At 43.8% G+C, this 19,149-nt stretch overlaps 2 protein-coding genes across 2 annotated transcripts; one reads left to right on the top strand and one right to left on the bottom strand.

Annotated features, from left to right (window-relative positions):
• Nucleotides 1-599: 599 nt before the first annotated feature.
• Nucleotides 600-10,950, top strand: arhgdia (Rho GDP dissociation inhibitor (GDI) alpha). Its single transcript, XM_084037325.1, has 6 exons — nt 600-718; nt 6,429-6,624; nt 8,276-8,359; nt 8,856-8,932; nt 9,078-9,141; nt 9,401-10,950. Exons 2-6 carry the CDS (start codon nt 6,435-6,437, stop codon nt 9,601-9,603), a joined length of 618 nt encoding a protein of 205 aa, XP_083893451.1. The 5' UTR covers nt 600-718; nt 6,429-6,434; the 3' UTR covers nt 9,604-10,950.
• On the bottom strand, nt 10,155-18,511 carry cdr2l (cerebellar degeneration-related protein 2-like). The gene is made up of 5 exons (XM_084037324.1): nt 18,255-18,511; nt 16,066-16,178; nt 13,457-13,605; nt 12,911-13,075; nt 10,155-12,735 (listed from the first exon to the last, which is right to left on the bottom strand). Exons 1-5 carry the CDS (start codon nt 18,331-18,333, stop codon nt 11,811-11,813), a joined length of 1,431 nt encoding a protein of 476 aa, XP_083893450.1. The 5' UTR covers nt 18,334-18,511; the 3' UTR covers nt 10,155-11,810.
• Between the last annotated feature and the right edge of the window lie 638 nt (nt 18,512-19,149).

Genomic DNA, 19,149 nt, shown 5'->3' on the forward strand with positions numbered 1-19,149 from the left:
CAACACGTTCATAACCCACCATTGATGCTTCTCTGTGTTACTGCAATACCGCCTCACAGCCACTAGGTGTCCTGCTCCGTATCAACCATAAAATCAACAGTCATGTCTCCCGACTTTTGAAATGTTTTGAATACGTGAGTGCAACTTTTTTTATATGAACGGAATCACCATGTATTACCTCAGTGAATAAAAGCAGACTGCATAAAGGGATATCAGCTCAAAGAGTGAGACAACTTATAGGCGGAAGTGAAATGTACAAGTGTTTGTGTGTGCAGCACAGCTTTACTTGCCCACGCTTGTAAGTGAGCGCGATTTTACCGGAAGTAAGAATGTCTAAAGACACAAAAAAAATATTAAATTATTAACAAATACTGTTTCCGGTTACGTTTTCATGCTTTAAGATGATAGCTTATTTGGAAAGCTTTTGTTTTTTTTTTATTCACATCGTGGCGTAGTAAAAGTCATGATTATGATTAATGTTTTATATTATATAATTAAACACACGTAATACTTACCAATGCCGATAGTCTCTGGTGTTTATTATCCCACAAACACCGTCCGTTTGTGTTCATTGATTTAAAATGCGCTTTTATTTTGAAGGCAGCACACCGGACGTTGTCACCCCTAATAGCGGCCGTTGGCTCAGATTTCCTCCATCGCTTCACTTCGCTCCACCACCACCCACAGGACACTGTCCCAGCCTTGCGGCGGTATAAAGGTAAGAGTTTTTTAAACTCTCGCTAAACTCTTCTCCTAACTCGTTTTTTAGTCGCGTCTCTGGACGTCATCCATAACGTTTAATCACCGAGGTGCTTTGGTGTAACGGAGAAAGTTTTTGGGGGGCTCTTGATAAGGAAGCAACTTAACGAAGGCATTTGTTAACCGTTACCAAAGACAGGACTGTGCATTATTTATCTTACCGCTGTCGTAGTTTTCAGTTAGTATTCAACTCTTAATCCTTTTAATTAATCGCCATTAAAAGTCGTTATAAGTTGTTCGGCGGCGGTGAGCCGTGTGGACGCATTCGTTTCCGGGTGCCGAGTCTGAGCCGAACTGCCAGTGTTGGGCCGTTAGGTAACGATCTTTCGTGGGCTTTTAATTGTTACACAACACGTCACACAGCGGGCAGACGCATTGACTAGTGAGACAAAAGTGTATAGAAGGGGTGATTTAGTGTTTTACTTTAAAAAGGCGTGTGTGACTGTCATGTGGCACATGAGGAACATTTTCTGCCACTTCCTGGATCTAAACTCCTCGAATTGGCCTGCAGGGCTCACACCTTAAACCAGGCACCATTTTGGCTCTTTTTTCCGTTTTAAAAATACTTTCCAAGTTAAATGCACATATATTATCTGGTATCTAAAGTGCCTGGAGTGACAGTCCCTTTTATGTACTTATGTGTTAAGTTGTATGCTCAGCTGAATGGCTGATAAGTGATTTCACACAAACTGAATCCTCCCCTTCCTTCCTGTTTGTGTGTGTCTGTGTGATTTCCCCCCCTTTCTCTCCCTTCTCGAATTTAGGGAACTTTCAGATAACACATTTCTGTCACGGCCTTTTCATTTACTTCTTCTCCACCTGAGAATTTAAGCAACCCTGCAAGCGCGGCACCGGATGTCTCCATTTTGCAGAACTGTTTCTCTGGTTTGAACTTGAATAGGTCCAAAAAAACGTATAAATAACTGCAAAATAATCATTATTTAGCAACTTCAGCGATGCCCTGACATCAGCTTAGTACACGTTCAAGCAGCTCACGGTAAGAAGTGCCAGGATCAAGTCCACAGACCTGAACTGTAAAATGCTGGAGGCTACACATTGGCTTGTGTTTAGAAAGTGAGCCTGTCTTTGGCACTGAAACAACAAAAATACTCAAATAAGTTGATGCTACAGTTTGCTTTCAGAAGCCGCTCATAAATGATGGACTTCAATGCTCGGAAAGCTTGGTCGTATTTTTTAAAAAAACAACAGATTTTTGCATTTTTATGCCCTCGGTTGATCAGATTTGCATGTCCGTACCACCTGTAATATCAGGTTGTTTCCATCCCTGGAGGAAACCGTCTTTCTCTCTTCACTGTGAAGAGGCCGTCACCTCCACCGAGGCCGTTGCCCAGGGAGGCAGACCCCAATCTTTGCAATAAGCCCTGACCTTTCAGTTGGCACCTTGGCTGTCCTATTCACTGGCAGCTTCCTGCTGCTGCAAGCAGGGATTTCTCACCGGCTATTTTTAAAGCGTTCTATTTGTTCTTGTTCTTCCTGGGAAAGAGTCATGTTTTGTTTCTTTTTCTTTCACGGCCTCTTTTCTTTGTGATCAGATTAGCCTTCTTTTACTGATCGACGTATGTGATGGGCATCCTGTAGATGTTATTTTAGTTGTTAAGAGGCTCTTGGGCGAATAGATTTTCACTTAATCAATAACCGCAAGCTTATAACAGGTTTCCTCTCCTGTTGCTCGACTTGATCTGCCTCTATTTCTGTTGCAGTTGATTTCCTCTGCATTGCAGCAGCTCTGCCAGAAGCTCTTTGTGCAACACTTCCTTTAAGCTTTGGTATGCATTGCACTACACTCGCCTTACTAGGACCCGATATTTTATCTACTGATAAAACATCGAGCCAGTCTTCTTACGCATTAATATCATTTCAGCATCTCTAAAAAAAATGATTAGGTTGGATAAGTCTCACAGGCGGATTTTTACGATGATTTGTGCTGCAGATTCGCAGAATGCGGTTTGTCATGCAAAAGGATATGAATCATCTCCTAAAAAGGAAGTTACCAGTAGTTTCATGACAGACAAAAAGACCTGCTGTTAGTCTGACATGGAAGACACTCTTTTTTTTACCTAAAAATACTTCTACAAAGTCACTTAATCAACAAGTGTAAAGACATACCATATTCTGTTGTCACCGATAAAAATCTATTAAATTGTATTCATTTAATTTTGCATTGATGCATTGCTATGTACCAATTTCAACAGCTCCAACTTTTGCAGAATCAGTTATTTAGTATTTATAAAGTATCCTTTGAATGGTGTTTCACCTATAACTTTCATTAAAGCATCATTATAAAGTGTGGGGAACAACAGGGACAAAAGCAAAGGTCTCTGCAACACTTGAGTGTTGCATGAAAGAGACTAAACGAGATCAAAGCAGCCATGGATCTGAATGACCTCTTCAAAAGGGGATTGAAGCCAAAAGCTAAAGGTCAACTCTCACTTATTTATAGTGAAGCAACTCTTATACCCTTGGAGTTGTCTCTGGTAAATGTGTGATGTGTTCCTAGTAACGGTAATTTAGAGTAATAGTTGTAATACTTCCCCTTCTCAAATGATCAGTAAATGTGGTTCTACTCTGCAGAAACGACACAGCTCCTGTTGGGTTCATGGTTTTCTGATGTCTGATTCCTGCTGCGTCGTCACCTTTTGCCTCTTTTTGTTCCTTCTCATGTGTTCCTCCCTGTGAAGAGTCCGACCTGTGTGCTCCACGGCATCAACCTATAAAAGTCAGAGCTTCTACAATTCTTCTGATTGTGAAACTGTGACGTTATGTAAATGTGGATTTTGGCAAAATCTGTTAATCCCGACATCCCAAACACACACCTCTCCACTTCACGAGGCCTGTGGCGTCCCACAGGGATTCCCTGATCCTCATTGAGCTTGTTGATCTTCAGTAACGTTTGATGACACTAATGACTCCGTCAAAGAGAATCCTCTTGGTGTGACACCTCTACTTTCCTGTCCCTGAATGCCTCATTAGCCGTAATCCCACTTTCTGTAATCTCGCCGCTCGGCGCTGTTGCTAAGGAACGGCCCTAATCTGAAGCCTTGGCTGCTACCAATCCCGTTGTGTTTGTAAAAACGGCTGCTCGGCTCCGTCGAGCCAACCCATTATCCTCCTGCAGGAGCTGCATGGAGCCGGAGTGTGGAGGTTAAGACACTGAGGTGGAGAGGGTCAATGGCCTGTTTGTTTGCATGATCCCATGACCTGTGCGTGATGTAGAGTCATCCCGCATTGTTAGCCAGAACGACTGCATCATGATCAGGGTGGTGATGTCATTATGGTTTGAATAATCCAGTTTACTCGGTGCATGGGCCTTTTAATTTGCTGAGTCAACGGGTTCATATTCTGTTATGATGGCATCGGGGGGGGGAGTGTGGCGGTGTGCAGATTCCTTCTTAGTTTTTATGTTGGTAATGTTGTTGTTGCTAAATTGATTTATGGGTTGATCTATAAAATGCCTCACATTTTTGTTTTTGATGGCATCCAATCTCAACCATATAACCCAATGTTGACCGTATGATAACCCTCAATTTGAATACAGACACATTTTAACAGACAAAAAATTTGCATGTGTGTGGGGTGGGGGGTGAGAAAAACAAACCTTTCGAAAGAATGAAATGACTCCATGGCTGTTTTATCTGCTCGTGTTTGTCTTGTTATGGATCAAACATGTTGCCAAAACAAAGGCTCCAATATAATCATAAGAATATAAATAGTAAAAAATCAAATAATGGAAAAATAATAATAGGCGTTTACATTTAAATATTTCTTGCTTTGTGACATACAGTAACACACTCTCCTGCCAGATCTGCAGTATATCCCAGTAAGTTTGAATTTGAATATGTGACAACTATTCTCTGATTTCACCATGGTGACCAGTTTCAATGGCGAGTTGATGGTCGCCAGGTCTCCCTCTCTCTCTCCCTCCCCGTCTGTCTGTGCAACAAGGAGCCTCTCACTCGACCACTGTGACCAGAAACACTCACACACAGCTGACCAGCTACTGGCAGAAGAGGAATTTGTGCTCTTACGGGAGCACCGAGGCCCCTTTCGATAAACTCTGCCTTCATAGTTCCTGCTTGGCTAATGCCCAACTGTATATGGCGGTGACAATAGAGCAGAGAAGGGCGTCAGACAGGCGGAGCGACAAACCAGTTTTGTTTGCATCCGTGTGATTTATTGTGGTTCATCAGATTGTAAATATAGTGTTGTTTGTCTCATTTGTTAGCTCGCCTGTGTTGATTTATGACGTGGCACTGATTTGCAACAGCAAACGAAACCACACCAACAAACAAAGAGGTTTATTAAGACCAAGAAGAAGTTTAGTGTAATTTAGACTTTAATGAGGGAGAAGTTAGTTTATCACTCTTCATCTTCCTCTTTCATTTTGGGGTCGTTGTTTTTTCTCGACATGGATCTGTTGTTTGACATTCAAGCTTCTGTATTCTTGGGTACGTTTTAGCCCTTGAGCGTAACTTAAGGGCGCAGTTAGACTAAACCCTCTTCTGCCGTTTGAAAGCTCCGGTTCCTGTTTGACTGAATTCCCTCAAATACAGGAAGTTGTGTTCTTTCAACATACAAATGTCGAAAATATTTAGGACGAGAAGTTTGAGTGCGGGTGGGGCTGGGTGGAACAAGACCACACAGAATAAGTGTTAGAAGAGCGCCGTCGTCCAGCTGCCGCTTGGCTTTTGCAGGTGTTGATCAGTGTTGTATAGCTGTGCCCAGCATATGTGAACCAGATGTTATTTATGGACAACTCTTCTATTTTTCCCTCCCACTGTATTTTATGAGCAACAATTGAGTTTTGTTGCACCTCCTTGTGTTCTCACAAAAGATGATCTCACTGTGTTTGTGTGCTGCTCAGCATCAGCATCCTCTCTTCTAATCAGGAGTGACTGGTGTGGCGGTGCAGCTGGTGTGTATGACCACATTAGTGCTGTGGTTTGAAGGAGAAGCCCGGGGCTCAGATAATCATCAGCTTTGAGACCACCGGGCCTCAGTTGTGGCTCCCTGCTGTGGTCCCAGACTGAGAGACGTGACCCGGCTCTCATCTCTGAGAGTTTGTGTGTTTTAAAGTGTTCTTTCTAAGCGCACACTGAGGTGTTGAAGGGAGAAAATGCAATTACACTTCCAAGTCAAAACGGCAAAAATGATCGTTACCTGTGAGCTTGTTGTGAACGGTTTATTTTACTGAGAAATATCTTCTGGTTGTCGTCATCTTTAACCTCGTTGCTCTGTGTTGTTGTTGTGAGGTGTCTCAAATGTATTTTCATACTTTGAACACTGCCAAGTAAAGGCTCCACTCGACATTATAGATCTATAGGCAGTATCTCCAAACTGCAAATATCAGGATGTATAGACGGCAAACAAGCAGTAAGAAGAAGGATGTGATTTATGGGGTTTGTTTCTCGATAAACTGCTTTATGCTACAGCCCCCCCCAGGTCAAAGTTCACCGAGGTTTCCCTCTGGATAAGTAATCCGTATTAATCATCCAGCAGCCGGATGTCTAATGACCATGTGCTGCCTCGTTCCATGTGCAGGGTCCACCGTTAATTAAAGGAAGTGGTCTGTTATCGTGTGCAGTCCTGCAGTCTGTCCTTTTAGTTCCCTGTTCTCTGACCTCTCCGTTGCCTTTTCTCGCTGCGTTTAGCACACTATGGCAGAACAGGACCCCACACCAGAGCAGCTGGAGGCGCTCGCAGCGGCCAACGAGGAGAGCGGCACTTCAGTCAACTACAAGCCTCCTGCCCAGAAGAGCTTACAGGAAATCCAGGAACTGGACCAAGATGATGAGAGCCTGCGCAAGTACAAGGAGGCGCTGCTGGGCAAGGCTGCCAAAGTCGCAGGTTAGTGATCCCTGCTAAGTAACTCTCAGGATCCTCTAGAACACATGGAACCTCATTAACTGCACTCATTGACGAGCATGCACTTAGATATTTTGGTTTCATCCACATATGTGATGTGTGTAGTTGTGTGTCCATAACATTCTCTCCCAGAGCCGGTCACGTTGCTGCTCTGAGTGTTTGCACTACCCATCGTCAGTTATTTGTTGTGAAAACACTTCAGTTCCTCAAAGCATCGAAGACTGTTAAAGTGGTTGACATCAAATGTTTGAACGGATAGCTTTACCATTGATCAGATGGCAGATTTAATTATTTTGTTTATTTTATAGTATCATTTTATTCAGGCAGACGTTAATTTTAAGGCATTTGAGTATTATGGCTACACTCTGTATCGTTAAAGAGTACACCTGTTGGATCTCTTATACTTAGAAGTCCAAGTCATTTCAAAAGTCTTAAATAACACAGCAGCAAGTATGGAAAGTAAAGCTCATTTTCAAAATTCAAAGTCTGTAGCACATTAGTGGTTTAACGGCCCGACGTGACTGGGAGCTGCTCTGCCCAGTTCCACCAATAATGATAGTTTGTAAAGCGACAAATTAATCGCTCAACCTCTACATTTTCAAACTTGAAATTATCTGGAAATTAGAGAATGGATCCCTTTCCCCATACAGTATAACTAGATATTCTGTGTATCCGGTTACCGTAGATGACCAAATAATCGCCCGCGTGCAAATACGCGCCTGTGCTCTAATAGCCGCCGGGGGTCCGACCTCATTTGGCATAATAAACGCCGGTTCAATTAAACGCCCGGGCGATTAAGTGTTTACCATAGTCTTGCACGGAAAACAAAAGTTTTTTTTTAACAGCACTTCACCGGCTCTCACCTCTTCTGTCAGTCAGCCCCTCCTCTCGCGCTCTCTCTCTCTCTCGCATGCAGGCGCGCGCGCGCACACACACACACACACACACAGACACACAAACACAGGCGCGCTAGACTGAGGGATATAGGGATATAGATAAATGCGCTAATGTACAGTGTTGAAATTACCGCGATCGACCCCCCCTTCCGTTATCATTCATAACACTGCTCTGATCAGCTCCCTGTGTCGCGGTAACACAGACAAACTGTCTTTGTATTTATTGTCTGATGTCAATAAAGATGCGTCGGGGGGGAAAAGTAGTTTTGTTCCAGTGGTGCTATGGTGAGCTCCTTGTTCTTTGCATGATGGTCTGGTGCTGCTCATTGCAAAAATAAATTGTAGCCTGTTGCAAATACGCGCCTGGTTCTTATAAACGCCTGGGCTCCAAGTCGATTTAGCATATTAAACGCCCGGGCTACTAAATGGTCATCTACGGTATTCATTATTGGACGTTTAGCCAAATTAGATGGTTGATGAAGAGTAGATTCTCCAACCAGTATCACTAAGCGAAATATACTGGGGGGAAAATCAGTAAAAACTATTGAATTTGGAAAGAAGTGAATGGAACACTGTTTGTTGTATAAAGTGGAAGAGAAAGGACCTTTCAGTCCCTGAGGCTCTTCACTAGAGTTGTGTTCAGGCAGTGGGAACGTAGGGACGAGGAGGAAAGTGTTTTTGAATTGTCGATTGACCGTATTCTTCTAATTGTTGATACTCTGACTGTTCTCACTTAGATCCCAGCGCCCCCAACGTCGAGGTGACACGAATGACTCTGGTTTGTGAATCGGCCCCCCATCCCCTGGTCCTTGACCTGAAGGGTGAGTACAGCACACATGATCAACACTAAACTGCTTTTTATCGTGAAAATAAATGATTCATAGTTTGATTTTTCTACCTGAATGCACAGATGCCCACTTTTAGGAAGCGGTCTGCCTTATAGTGAATGCTCTGGAATAATTAGCTCATAGTAACATTAATTAGGAACAGAAATCACTCCCATCCTTGTGTGCAAATATAGACTTAATGGCATGACTGGTCATTAGTCTGGGAATTAGTAAATGACCTGATTCCTGTCTGCACTCACTAATTGGTCACACTAACCTACAGGGCAGAGCTGGGCTCACTCTGCCACCTGGTGGTTAGTATCATTACTACAGGGTGTTCAAAATACTACTGTTATTCCTCTTTCTCTGGTTTAAAACACTTATAACCCTCTTTAGTTTATCTGTTTTAGACTCTGTAAAAGGCTTGCATGTTTGCTGTCAATAAATATAATTTGTGAATCTCTTCATGCTGCGTTGCTCTCCCTTCCAGGAGACCTGGACAATTTTAAGAAGAACCCATTTGTGCTGAAGGAGGGGATTGAGTATAGGATAAAGATCAACTTCAAGGTGAGAGAGTCTTGTCATTGTTGGACCCAGAATTCCTCTCTGATGTCTCACTGTCGCAGACATGTTGGTGTTACTGCAGCTGCGATGAGCTATCTTTGTCATGGGAAACTGTTCAGCAGGATGTGATCTATGTTGCCTTTTGCAGGTCAACAAGGAAATTGTGTCGGGCCTGAAGTACACCCAGCAAACATCCAGGAAAGGAATAAAACGTAAGGCTTCCCTAATTATTTAATAAATCTGTAATTCTATTGGTGGATTATGAAATGTCCTGTAAAGTAGCAGCTTACTTAAGATAATTAGACTGTGGGAAACGTGCTTGTTCACTATCTTTCTGTGATTTAGATGATGAGATTAATACTATTCATGTCTATCCAAGCAGCTGGTTAGCTTAGCTTAGCCTGCTTCCTTGTTGCTTTCAAAGTGGAGGTTGTTAATAAGCAACTTATTAACGACTAAATCTCTGTCCAGTTGACAAGTCGGACTACATGGTCGGCAGCTACGGCCCCAGACCAGACGAGGAATATGAGTTCCTCACCACCTTGGAGGAGTCGCCCAAAGGCATGATGGCCCGCGGCACCTACACCATCAAGTCCAAGTTCACCGATGACGACAAATACGATCATCTCTCCTGGGATTGGTGCCTCACTATCAAGAAAGACTGGACAGAATAATTGCCCCTCAGCATCCTCCACCGGCGTCTTCCTCCTCCCCTCCCTCCCTTCTGTTTCTTGCTGTCATTCCATCATTTCAGTCTGGATTATATGTTGATTTAATCTCTTGCTCTCTCCGTCCATCGACAACCCGCTCAACCCCTCTCCCTTTCCTTTTTCTAAATTCCAATCGCGTCATCATTCCTCCCATCGTAGCGCTTTGTACCTGCCCTTTCACTTAACTATCAAATGGAGAAAGCAAACAATGTGCACACTTGAGATTTTGAGGTTATAGTTTATCAAAAAAAAGAGCAGGTAAAAATGACCTGACCGTGTGATTCCCTCTGCCCTCTACCGCTTTCTTTTCTTCCCCCTTTTCCCCGATTGTTTTGTAAAATGATTACCGTGATCTGCCTTGGAAAGCAGTAGTGCTGTATGTACGTGGCCACTGTACGGTCATTGAGCAATCGTTGCTGGACACAACTCTTGGACACAGCCCTCCTAAAGCCTTTGAGCAGATTATTGTACCAGAGCCTTGGTAAATTATTTGGAATTCAGGCCACTCATGATTTTCTCTCTCAAATGATTTAGCCTACAAAGTCTGCTGAGAGAACGGGGGAAGCATGACCTCTAACCCCTTGTGACCCCCTCGCTCTAGGTGTGGCTGTTCCTCTCCTGATCAGGGTATTTTGGCACATTTTTTTTATCAGCCACGTGGCCTTAACAATAATCCATAGGAAGAAATAGACGACCTAATTGAGCCATTTGCCTTCAGATTATAGTTGCCAGACCATCATGTGAGCTTGTTCTTAACAACCTGCAACACAGGGACTCGGGACTAAGGACTTTAACAACTTTTATTTCAGGTGTCTCTGTAAAAGCCATTACAGTGTTAATAATTTACATCCTTTTCATTGTAGTACTTGTAGTTCTTTAAATATCTTTTTTTTTTTATTTACAAGAACTGTCGATATGAGTCCAGGTTGTGCTAATGGCTTTGTTTCCTCTCTCGTCCCCGAGGTCATATTACCAGCATGTGCAAGGACTGTTAAAGCGCTCACCTTGTATTCCTCGGTGTAAAAACGCTGACTGTGCCTCCAGTCTCTTACAACCCATGTTGCTGCCACTGACTGTCAACATCAGTGAGGTAAAATGTTGTCTGTGATTGACTTCTGAACCAGTGTAGAGACATCGCTCCCCAAGTAGACGTCTTCCTTTTTTTGATACACTCCAGATGTATGAGAATTGTGTGTTAGCAGAGCGTTCAGCTCTCTTGTCACAGTGGATTGGGCTCGAGTCGGTGTGTGCTACTTGTATTACCAACAATTTACAAATCTTCTGTGTTCGCATTAAAGTGTTCAGACTGGGTCTAAACGTCTCCTGTTTTATTATAACGGCAAAAAAAAAAACAACACGGCTGATACATTTTTCATTTTAATCAAGAGACAACATTTGGACTGGCTTACAAGAACAACTTTGATGGCAGCGCAGCGTAGAGCTGATTATGTCGCGTCTGAAAACGAATCTGAAAGCGTTCATTCCCCTGAGGCTTGTAATGCATGCTGTAAAAACCCCACAGAGGGGTCTCATCTCCGTCACTTGAGCTATAATAAACCATGTAAGTAAACAATCGCCATCAAACACTTATGCACACAACACTTTGGCAGCTGTCTTGAGGGATTTTTACCATCCGACAATTTCAAATCACACCGAAAAATCACTGTTGCATGAAGCAACCTGGTCAAATGCTTGTAAATTCTACCTGCTTTTAAAGACTTTATTAAGCACTTAGTGTTTATTAGATGGATGCATGCTCAAATGCTATAAGAAGTTTCAGAGCTAAGAGGTTTTTCTTTTAATCGTTTGCCTTAATTGTTATTTTTCCATAAATAAAAAACAAGTTAATTAATTTCTGCGACGGTAAATCTCGATTCCAAATACTACATCACACACTAGACTGTCCTAGACAGAAACAAAACTCCATTCTCATCATTTGTAAGGTATGGTCACTCAGAAAAAGGCATTTCACATCAACAGTCGTCCATCCATGTAGCGTAATATAACATTTGGCAGTTTCAGGTTCATCAGCGATAAGTATTATGCATCATTAATCTCATGACTACAGGCATCCACCTTCCATAGGTGGTCAAGAGTAAGAAGAGAAGCCTGCAAAAACAGCGAGGTAAATTTAAATAACTTGTGCGATCACTGTTTTCAGTTGCTCGTGCTCACTTGTTGCTCTTTTTGCTCTTGGAGGAGTTCATGTCACGCTTGGTCTTCTGCAGGCGGGAGAAGATCTCTTTGAACAGGGCCTTGTACTCCGGCGTGTTCTGGCTGAGGCGTTTGTCCACCTGCTCCACCTGCCTGCTGATCCCCTCCAGGGCCTCCGGCGTGGAGGGGGTTTGAGGGGGTGTGGGAGGGGCGGCGGCAACGGCCCCCGATGTCGAAGGCCCCGCGCAGATCATGCTGTACTCCTTCATGGAGGGGTCCCTGGAGACGGGCCGCGAGGTCTGCACCCCGGCGTGGCACAGGCTCTCTTCGTGACGCCGGCACTTCCCCAGCAGCCCCTCGTACTTCTCCAGCAGGGCGTGGTACTGCTCGTCCACCTCCCGCAGGATGGACATGCCGCGTTTGCGCACGCCGTTGGCGTGGAGGGCGTAGCTGCCCTGGCGCCTGCCTGAGGCGTCGCGGGCCGAGATGGCATTCAGAGCTGTGTCGCTGCAGCTTTTCCTCACCGGGCCTCCCTGCTGCCCCGAGGGCTCTCCTTCACCGCCCTCCTCCAGCCCCATGCCCTCCTCCGGGGTGTCCGTCTCAGGGCCGTTGCTGAGCAGCGTCTCTAGGCCGTCTTCCATGCCCCCGATCAGACAAACCCTGGACTTCCTCAGCTGCTGCATCTCCTGGAGCTCAGCCTCGAGCTCCTGGACCCGCAGCTGGCAGCCCTCCGCTCCTAAGAGACGCTGTTCCAGGCGCTCGAACTCCTGCAGCACGGCGGCACACTCCCGCTCGGCGCCCTCCCGCTGGGACCGCTCTGTGGCCACAGCTGAGCGCAGGGAAGCGACGATGTTTCTCAGGCGCTCATTCTCCTCGTCCACTGGCTGCGTCTCTGCCAGGTCCACACTGCCCGGGTTGGCCAACAGGAAACCATCTTCATACCTGATAAAAAATAACAAGTATCGCGTCATTAAGTGAGCTCAATTATAAGCACAATGTGTTAAATACTTTAGAAATCTTAAAATGTGCTGCTGCCATTTGCAATACACGTATCTGTGAACAAAAGAGCCCTTTTGTACATTCATGCTTCAGAAAACAAACGCCTGACAGTCGTGACCTTGGTGCAGTGCAGAGTTCTTTGAGACAGGGGAAGGAGTGCACAGTCTTGCGGCGTTCTTTCTTCTCTCTGCGGACCCTCAGCTCCTCCAGAGTGCGCAGCTCTTCCACCCGAGCTGTCAGGCTGTCCACCTGACCCTGCAGGGTCTCCATGGTGCCCGTCAACCTGTGCAACAAAACACAGTGTTTGTTCAGTGCGTCAAAGCTGAGCCAACATACTCCCAAGAATGTGAAGGAGTGTATTTCCAAAGAACAGAGGCGGCCATTGAGCACTAAGACCACTAATATGATTTGTCAACAGTTCAACCCTGATTACAACAAACAGCAAAAATGTTAAGTCCTGTATAGTTGCCCTGGTAGTGGGGATTCTCTGTAAACACACAATTATTGTAACTTACAGCAAAACTGTGGAGCTGCTTCTTGGTATTATGTGTCAGTTTACCAGCCTCTAGTTGGTTTATGCTTGTTTGTCTTCAAGACATCCTTGTTAAAGACCGAGTTATGTAATGATGACGAGAGTAATTATTTTCTCAGACTGAATGACCACCTGTCTATTTTCTGCTGCGAGGTCTTGCTCTCCAGCACCAGTTTCTCGTTGGTGATCTCCAGCTCTCTGGCGGTCACATCCAGCTGTTCATACACCTTTGCATGCTGCTCGTTCATCTCCCTCAGCATTTCCAACTGTTTGGACAGGTACTGCAAGGACGAAACATTGAGGATTAAAATGAGTTGATCAGTGCTTAACTATACCAGGAATACTTGTACCTGTGGAGCTGCCGGAGGGTATATGTCTTTTTTACATACTGTATAGTGTAACATACTTTCCTCTGACTGAATGACACTTTTTGTGACTTACAATACTAATAAAAAGTAATGAAAAAAGTTATAGTATATGTGATGTAAAAAGTTATATTACTTCGGAAAAAAGTGATGAAAAAAGTCATTCTACGTCGAAAAAAGTGATGAAAAACGTCATTTTACGTCGAAAAAAAAGTGATGAAAAAAGTCATTTGACGTCGAAAAAAAGTGATGAAAAAAGTCATTTGACGTCGAAAAAAAGTGATGAAAAAAGTCATTTTACGTCGAAAAAAGTGATGAAAAACTCATTTTACGTCGAAAAAAAAGTGATGAAAAAAGCCATTCTACGTCCAAAAAAGTGATGAAAAACTTCATTTTACGTCAAAAAAAGTGATGTAAAAAGTCATATTACTTCGGAAAAAAGTGATGAAAAAAGTAATTCTACGTCCAAAAAAGTGATGAAAAACTTCATTTTACGTCAAAAAAAGTGATGTAAAAAGTCATATTACTTCGGAAAAAAGTGATGAAAAAAGTAATTTGACGTCGAAAAAAGTGATGAAAAAGTCATTCTAGGTTGAAAAAAGTAATGAAAAAACTCATTTTACTTCGAAAAAAGTGATGAAAAACGTCATATGACTTCGGAAAACAAAATGATGAAAAAAGTCATTCTACGTTGAAAAAACAATGACTTGTATTGTAAGTGGATGGGGAGAAAAACCGCTCGTCCCATTCAAGTCTATGGGAAAATGTCGGTGAAATTTTGTTATTTTTGCAAAATAGTTATAAAAAGGCTTAGTCATATTCCCCCCCCCCCCCCAAAAAAAAGGTCATGCTATAGCACGTCGAAAATTCACGAAAAAGTCAGTCAGGATATATTCATAAAAAAATATTTAAAATTGTTAAAAAGGCATAAAAATCGCTCATCTCGCTTGACGCGCCTAGTCTCAGTGTAGTGAGTCCAAAACAGCCATAAAAAGCCATGGTCAACTTTTTCAGGGGAAAAAAAAGTCATACTATAGCATGTCGAAAAAAAAGTGAAAAATCGACAAAATTCATAAAATGTTGTAAAAATGATGTAAAAGTCCTAACATATGCTTCTATATCGCGTATCAATCAAAATCTGAGTGTAGTGAGTGCAAAATAGTTATAAAAAGGCTTAGTCATATCCCCCCCCCCAAAAAGTCATACTATAGCACGTCGTAAATTCACGAAAAAGTCAGTCAGAATATATTCATAAAAAAATATTTAAAATTGTTAAAGAGTCATAAAAATCGCTCATATCGCTTGACGCACCTAGTCTCAGTGTAGTGAGTCCAAAACAGTCATAAATAGGCTTATTCATGGCAGGCAGGTGGTTGAGTGGTTAGAGTGCATGCCATTTACCCATGTCTGCATATATGCAGCAGCCTCAGGTTCGAATCCCGGCTGGAGATCCTTTGTTACATGTCACATCCCCCTCTCTCTCCCATGTTTCCTCTCTATCCACTGCTAAATACAAAGGTGTCTATGCAAGAAAATAATCTTAAAAAAAAAAAGCCTTGATCATATTGTTAAAAAAAGGTCATGCTATAGCATGTCGAAAATTCACGAAAAAGTCAGTCAGAATATATTCATAAATTCATGAATATTTTCATCATTTTGTTTTCCGAAGTCATATGACGTTTTTCATCACTTTTTTCGACGTAGAATGACTTTCGAAGTAAAATGAGTTTTTTCATTCTAGGTTGAAAAAAGGAATGAAAAAACTCATTTTACTTCGAAAAAAGTGATGAAAAACGTCATATTACTTCGGAAAACAAAATGATGAAAAAAGTCATTCTACGTCGGAAAAAGTGATGAAAAACGTCATATTACTTCGGAAAAAAGTGATGAAAAAAGTAATTTGACGTTGAAAAAATTGATGAAAAAAGTCCTATTACTCCGGGAAAAAAGTGAAGGAAAAAAGTAATTTTACGTCGAAAAAAGTGATGAAAAACGTCATTTTACGTTGAAAAAAGTGACGTAAAAAGTAATTCTACATTGAAAAAAGTGATGAAAAAAGTAATATATTATGTCGAAAAAAGCGAAGGAAAAAGTCATAAACATAACTTTCGTCATCACTTCTTTTAACATACTATACAACTTTTTTATAACTTGCAAACCTGCAAATAATAAACATTTCCAAAATGTTACAATTATACATTATGACCATTGTTTTTCTCTAACCTACAATACTATGATATTTTATGACTTTTCTAGAGCTTCAAAAACACTTTCAACAAACAATGCCTTTTTATACACACACTATTCAAACACTCCTCCTTGCTGTTTTGAAACCACACTGCACTGGCAGAGCTACCATCTGTGGGACGAGCATACCTCGATCTCCTGCACTTGCTCCTCATTGTTGATGTACATCTGTTGCAAGGAGTCCTCCAGCTCCTTGTTGCGTTCCAGGAGGGTCTTGCCAAGCTCGGCTGCCAAGTGCAGGTCTGGAAGGAGCCAAGAAAGAAGGACAGACATAAACCGGAGTTCACCGCTCTTCATGTCGCCAGGATCAGATTGGACATGTGGTTTAAGAGAAGCTCAGGAGGATCAGTCTGCCTTAAATTGAAAATTAATCCAAGATGCAAAACATCCTATTTTTCTGGTCTGTTTCTCTCTTAATATGCATTCATAAAAGATAAACATTTTTGCAGGAATGGACTTTTCCTCTTCATATTTTTACTATTAACACGCTTCCATCATGATGAACTAAAGACACCTTAAAACAGCTTAAAGCATCTCCACACAACACCAGAGAATGATGGCCGTGCAGATGTAATAGACACTAACCAGGGGGGTCTGGGGCACTGATAGCACCCTCAGAAGCCTCCTCACAGTAGCTGGGATTTTACAACACAGCTGAAGCATACATTATTCATCTCCTCTGCTGAAGGAAAGAAGCCGAGCTAGACCGAGTCGAAGGAGGAGGAGGAGGAGGAGAGACCTGCTGGCTCTGCATTCTGGGAGCCCATACCAGCACGGCACTGGAGGAGTGGAAGGACGGGCAGGACACAGGGAGCCATTGACACCCATTACTGGACATGAATACAGTGTTTCACCACCACAGTGTGGGTGAAACACTCTCAGGGTGTGAGCGATGACAGGAACACACACACACACACAAGAGATCATATGTGATCTACTGTGACAGTGTGCAGCTGGGTTCCCGTTGTTTTATCTAGTTCACTTAACAAGCATCAGCCGCTCACATGCCTGCGTTGTTACATTTGCCTCCGACATAATGACTTCCTGTTTCAACAAGAACTGATAACAGAACACTGGCCTGAACCAACGAGTGATAACGAGCTGAGTGAGAGTGAGAGTGAGAGCGAGGAGGGAGCACAGCAAGCCTTCACCTCCTCCTCCTCCCCCCCTCCCCGGGGGTCCGACTCAGTCTCAGTGCCGTTTCTGCTCCTGAGGGAGCCGACACGTGCCGAGTCCTACTTATGTAATTTAAGAATCCTGCACTCAGATGAGAGGAGCGAGAAGAAGGCTGCGACGAGGAATCACCACATAACGCCGAGTACCATCTGATGCTGCCATGCAACTCCATCACCACGCCGCCACCACGTCATCCGTTTACCAGATCATAATGAACACAGGGGGGGGTCACTGAGACTCATGGGCAGCCGCGTTGCATAACAGCAGCATTTCTGGGGCAAAGTCTTTGCCCGACTTTCAGCGCCATGAGTGATGCCGGGCGCTCCAAGCCTCCAATCTGACCCCAAAGCTCTGAATCTCTGATCCCCGACTAAGGAGGTCTAGTCTGGGGCCCCCCCCCCTAATCAGATCAGCCAAGGGGCTTAATTACTTGACATGCTGAATAACGCAGAGATGATGCTACACACACACACACACACACACACACACACACACACACACACACACACACACACACACACACACACAGCAGAAACCACCTGCTCTCTGACTGTGTACAACGCGATGATGAGACACAAAGCTGCTTTAGATCTCTGGGTCAGCAGGTAATTAGGGGATGGGGGTGATGCTGAGGCCGGCGCTGCAGAGGAAACACATGAAACCGCTTCAAATGTGCTTCCTTTCCAGGGGTTTGATGACATCACATTGTGCATCAGTGACGAGGCGAGCACAACGCTTGAGAGATGATCCTGATTTCTGCTTTTCCTCCACGTTCATTTAAGGTCACAGAGAATAATAATAACATCTCCAGCATCCAATGACTTTTTTCTGCATTTATCCCCACTGTAAAAGATGCCACTACCTCAACCACAGTGATTTCACATCCCAGTATGAGGGGAGTGCTGGGAAGGGAAGACAACACTCAGTCAGACAGCAGGAGACGTCACTGGAGGAGAGGTCGTGCTTTAAATGTGGTTTACAGTGGATGCAGCCTCCTCCCTGCTTCCCATCCACCCTCCATCCATGTATGATACAAGCCGAGGCAGGACGCCCGTGATGGTGTATGGACCATTGTTACACCCCCACCACACACACACACACACACACAAACCCACAAAAAGACAGGGGGATTCGGGTCTCACCTTGCTCCAGGTCCCGCTGGTCGTACCACGGCTCCTCTTCCTCCGTGACAAACTCCTCCATCCCGCCTGCACGGAGCATCGATGCGGACCAACTTCTCCTTCTTCTTCTTCGCCGGCGACGTGATCTGCTAATTCACGGGGCTGCTCGAGCGGAAGTGACAACAAACAACAGCGAGGCACGCGCGCGCGCGCGCGGCGCCCGCCCCACGCGCGTAACCCCGAGAGACAAATTACTTAAAGACACAAATCCCGGCGACGCACCTGCTCCCTGCTGCAGAAACGAGCCGGACCACGTGACCCCGCGGTCCACACCTGCAGACCTGAAATAAAGAGTCTGAACGGCAGCAGCAGCTCCGGAGCCACAGTGTTCCTGCTGTCGGTGTTTGATGGGCGGCGAGGCCCCTGCAGAAAGAGCGCCGCACAGTGGATGAATGCTGCCTCTGCTGCGTTCACATGCTGCTCGGAAAGTGGGAACTTTGATTCTTATTTTTTTTAATGCGTTTGAATACTTATTTGACTCCATCGTCACTGAATGGTAATTAACTTTAAACCTGACATGTTTATTTAATGTGTTATTATTAATAGTCAATTTCACGTCTTATGAGCACCTTAATCCGTATTCTATTCTGTGTTCCATCAATACCATCATTATTATTAAGAGGCGTGTTTAACAGGGGACAACCTTCCTTCACTCGTGCGAATATTTAGTCTTCAAATGTGTTAAATCAGATAAAATAACACTGCCACGTTTTTATCATTAAATGACATCATCTTTTGATATTTTCCTCTCCATTGTCTGAACGCTAGGAAATCAAAGTCCTAAATTACAAGGGGCACGTGAAGGCAGCTTAACTGTAGGTGACGTCACCGTCTATTTGACAGCGGTCCCCGGCAC

Source organism: Eutrigla gurnardus, assembly GCF_963514095.1.
Source record: "Eutrigla gurnardus genome assembly, chromosome: 20".
Classification (NCBI taxonomy): Eukaryota; Metazoa; Chordata; class Actinopteri; order Perciformes; family Triglidae; genus Eutrigla; species Eutrigla gurnardus.